The sequence below is a fragment of the Beta vulgaris genome, chromosome 6, assembly GCF_026745355.1.
Source record: "Beta vulgaris subsp. vulgaris cultivar EL10 chromosome 6, EL10.2, whole genome shotgun sequence".
In the NCBI taxonomy this organism is placed as follows: domain Eukaryota; kingdom Viridiplantae; phylum Streptophyta; class Magnoliopsida; order Caryophyllales; family Amaranthaceae; genus Beta; species Beta vulgaris.
This window is the reverse complement of record NC_079207.1, coordinates 70,764,926-70,769,475: the sequence shown is the minus strand read 5'-3', so window position 1 is coordinate 70,769,475 and position 4,550 is coordinate 70,764,926. Positions and strand designations below refer to the sequence as shown.

At 39.5% G+C, this 4,550-nt stretch overlaps 1 protein-coding gene across 1 annotated transcript; it reads right to left on the bottom strand.

Annotated features, from left to right (window-relative positions):
- Nucleotides 1–3,588: 3,588 nt before the first annotated feature.
- On the bottom strand, nt 3,589–4,285 carry LOC130591724 (uncharacterized). The gene is made up of 2 exons (XM_057395512.1): nt 3,953–4,285; nt 3,589–3,863 (listed from the first exon to the last, which is right to left on the bottom strand). The coding sequence occupies exons 1-2, from the start codon at nt 4,272–4,274 to the stop codon at nt 3,847–3,849; spliced, it is 339 nt and encodes a 112-aa protein (XP_057251495.1). The 5' UTR covers nt 4,275–4,285; the 3' UTR covers nt 3,589–3,846.
- Between the last annotated feature and the right edge of the window lie 265 nt (nt 4,286–4,550).

Here is a 4,550-nt window from a genome sequence, read left to right as displayed (position 1 = left end):
TGCAATGTTTTTATTCCTCAAGTCTCTTAATGTCTTAATTTGATAGTATGATCATATTTCTATATCATCCATACTAGCTTTCAAATTATTCCTTGAAATCCGAGTTCAAATTGTCAACAAATGATCATCGAATGATCCATTTGAGCACGGCCATGCTTTTCAATTTTTCACTCTTCAAGGGGCCAAGACACCTATCCTATCTCATATAGGAGGATTTTCCAATCTTGTAGTAACCAATACTTCCACTCAACTTTTAGCACAACCTGAATGCTGCCTTTATAGTCCCCTTTTACGGCATGACGTTTGACAGTATCAAAGCTATACTAATCATTGGGCTAAGTAATGTTCTACTCATGTCTCAGGAATCTACTAATATAATTTCGAAGTTATAAAACTTCTAAGTAGGTCAAGTTCGACTATGTATCAACTATACATGTCCATATGATTGATTAAACATCTCTATGTTTCCATAGCCCATGAAACGGCGCTATCAATCAATCTTATATGCTAATCCCTTTAATAAGTCATTTATGTCCAGTTTAATGACTTAGATTAGGAACTTTAATATTCTATGAATTCTGTTCACTTATGGTGTTTCATTCATCAAATCACATATTTGACAAAACCATAGAATTCAAGATATATTTTGGACATTTTATTTAATACCAAACCAAAATTAAATAAGACAAAATTTATTATTATAAACATAAATAGCAAAACCATGTCTTTACATTGAATAAGTTTCTCTAAACCTAGTACAATCTAAAGCCATCTAACATTTGCTTCAAGCCTATAGCCCTAGCGTGACACTCATGCTTGGGTTGAGGTAGCGGTTTAGTTAGCGGATCAGCCACGTTCTCATCCGTATGAACTTTGCAGATTCTGACATCCTTCCTGTCAACTATCTCTCGAATAGGTGATACTTCCTCATCACATGTTTGGATTGTTATGTGACCTTGGTCTTTTGCTTGCGCAATAGCACCATTGTTGTCACAAAACAACTCAATTCCTTCCAGAACACTAGGTACGATATCCAGCTCTGTCAAGAATTCTTTATCCAAACTGTTCCTTAGCTGCTTCAACTGCTGCTAAATATTCTGATTCTGTCGTAGAGTCTGCTACAGTGCTTTGCTTTGAGCTCTTCCAGCTCACTGCTCCTCCATTCAGACGAAAGACATACCCTGACTGAGAGCTAGTCATCTTTGTCGGTTTGGAAGCTTGCATCCGTGTAACCTTCAACAACCAACTCACTTTGTCCCCCATATACTAAGAACATGCCTTTAGTCCTCCTTAAGTACTTAAGGATGCTCTTAGCTGCAGTCCAGTGTGCTTCTCCTGGATTTGCTTGGAACCTGCTACACATGCTCAAGGCATATGCAACATCAGGTCGAGTACTTATCATGGCATACATATAGACCCTATAGCCGAAGCATAAGGAATGCTACTCATTCGCTTTAACTCATCAGGCTCAGTCGGGCACTGACTCTTGCTAAGCGATATGCCATGTGACATGGGAACGAAACCTCTCTTCGAGTTTTCCATGTTGAACCTTGTAAGAACCTTATCAATATAAGTTTCTTGACTTAGCCCAATCATCCTTCGAGACCTATCTCTATGGATTTAATTCCCAGTATGTACTCAGCTTCTCCAAGGTCCTTCATAGAGAAACAACTTTTTAACCATTCCTTGACTGACTCAAGCATTGGTATGTCGTTTCCCATGATTAGTATGTCATCTACATACAGAACCAAGAAGACTAAGCTGCTCCCACTAAACTTCTTGTAAACACAAGACTCTTCTTCGCTTTTGATGAAACCAAATTGTTTGATTGCCTCATCAAACCGAAGATTCCAGCTCCGAGATGCCTGCTTCAATCCATAAATGGATCTCTGAAGCTTGCAAACCCTTTTAGGATTTTCTGGATCTTCAAAACCTTCAGGTTGTGTCATGTACACATCCTCATTCAAGAACCCATTCAAGAATGCGGTTTTGACATCCATCTGCCAAATTTCGTAATCGAAAATGCAGCAATCGCTAAAAGTATCCGAATTGATTTAAGCATTGCTACTGGAGAAAAGGTCTCATCATAGTCTATACCATGAACTTGTCTGAATCCTTTTGCAACCAGTCTTGCTTTGTAGACATAGACATTTCCATCTTTGTCTGTTTTCAATTTGAACACCCACTTGCATCCAATAGGGTTAACCCCACAGGCAAGTCAACCATGTGTCCAAACTTTATTCTCAGACATGGAGTCTAACTCGGATTTCATGGCCTCAAGCCATTTCTCAGAGTCTGGGATCATCAAAGCTTGTTTATACGTAGTAGGTAGTAGGTTCTGAATTTTCCAAAAATATAATTTCAAAATTTTCAGTCATTAGGAAATCAACCAACCTTTTGTTTGGAATCCTTGGTCTACTGACCTACGCGGGGTCTGAGCATCAAGAGAAACGTTCTCTTCAACAGTTTGAAGATTTTCGCTTGATTCAACTTCGAATGGGACGGTAGGAGGTTCACAGCGTTGAATACGTTATCTCCTCAACATGACTTTCGTCTTGTTGGGCCGTCTCTGACATGGTGTGAGCCACGTCCAGTTGTTGCTCATCTCGAATTTCTTCGAGTGTTATTTTACTCCCACTTGTCTTTCTAGAAACAAATTCCTTTTCAAGAAAGACACCATCACGAGCAACAAACACTTTGTTCTCTTGACGGTTATAGAAGTAATAACCCCTTGTCTCTTTTGGATATCCCACAAAGAGACATTTATCTGACTTGGGTGCGAGTTTGTCTGATAGTAACCGCTTTACATAGACCTCGCATCCCCAGATTTTAAGAAAAGACAAGTTTGGAGGTTTTCCATTCCATAACTCATATGGAGTCTTTTCTACAGCCTTTGACGGGCTCCTATTTAGTGTGTGTGCAGCAGTTTCGAGAGCGTATCCCCAAAAAGAAATCGGTAGATCAGCAAGACTCATCATAGATCGAACCATATCTAGTAATGTTCGATTCCTCCTTTCAGATACACCATTTAACTGTGGTGTTCCTGGTGGAGTTAATTGTGAAAGAATTCCACAATCCTTTAGATGATCATCAAACTCTTGGCTCAAATATTCACCACCACGATCGGATCGTAGTGCTTTTATTGTCTTACCAAGTTGATTCTGTACTTCATTTTGGAACTCTTTGAATCTATCAAAAGATTCCGACTTATGTTTCATTAAGTAAATATAGCCATATCTACTCAAATCATCAGTGAAGGTGATGAAGTAATTAAACCCTCCCCTTGCCTTTGTGCTCATAGGACCACATACATCTGTATGTATGAGTCCTAAAAGATCGCTGGCCCTTTCACCTTTTCCAGTAAATGGTGATTTTGTCATCTTACCCATTAAGCATGATTCACATACATCAAATGATTCGAAATCAAATGATGGAATTATACCGTCCTTTTGTAACTTGTGAATGCGCTTTTGGTTTATATGACCCATTCGGCAATGCCAAATATAGGTTAGGTTAGAATCATTTGAGATTTTTTTCTTGCTATCTATGTTATAGACTTGTAATGATTTATCAAGCACATATAAACCATTTATCAAATTAGCTCTGGCATAGAACATATTATTGTAAGAAATGGAACAACATTTGTTCTTTATTTCAAAGCAAAAACCTTCAGAATCCAAAACTGAAACCGAAATTATGTTCTTAGTTATTGTAGGAACGAAATAACAATTATTTAATTCTAAAATAAGCCCAGATGGCAAGTGTAGACTATAGCTCCCGACGGCAAGTGCAGCAACTCGTGCTCCATTTCCAACGCGTAGCTCTACCTCGCCTTTTGCCAACTTCCTACTTCTTTTTAGTCCCTGCACATCATTAACTATGTGAGAACCACAACCGGTATCAAATACCCATAAAGAAGTAGAAGTCAAATTGATTTCTATAACATATATACCTGAAGTAGAAGCCCCAGACTTCTTTATTTCCTCCAAGTATATCGGGCAGTTCCTCTTCCAGTGTCCAATCTTGTGACAGTGGAAGCACTTGCTTTCCGCAGCAACCTTGGGCTTGGCGGTTGGCTTAGGTTTTTCAGCGACAGTGGCAACTTGCTTGCCTTTGTCCTTCTTTCCTGCCCATTTCTTTTTGAAACCCTTTCCCTTTTGAACCAACAGAACCTCTTTCTTTGGTTCAACCTTAGGGATGTTCCTTTCAGCATTGACCAACAATCCATGCAGCTCTTGCAAAGTCTTTTCAGACTCATTCATATTGTAGGTCATTCTGAACTGATTAAAACTTCAGGAGTGATGGAGAATAATGTCAGTAGCCAACTCGAGCCTATAAGGAACCCAAGTCTTTCCATGTTTTCGAAAAGACCCATCATTTCGAACACATGGGGGCCAACAGCTTGACCCGGCTTCAAGTGACATTCAAGGATCTCCCTGTTAGTCTCATACCGCTCAACTCGGGCCTGAGTTTTAAACATGGCCCGCAGCTCTTGCATGATCGTGTAGGCATCCTTGGTTTCGAACCTCTTTTGGAGGTTCGGCTCCATG

Coding starts and splice junctions, on each gene's coding strand:
- LOC130591724 (XM_057395512.1), bottom strand. CDS start 4,274: ATGACCTACAATATGAATGAGTCTGAAAAGACTTTGCAAGAGCTGCAT.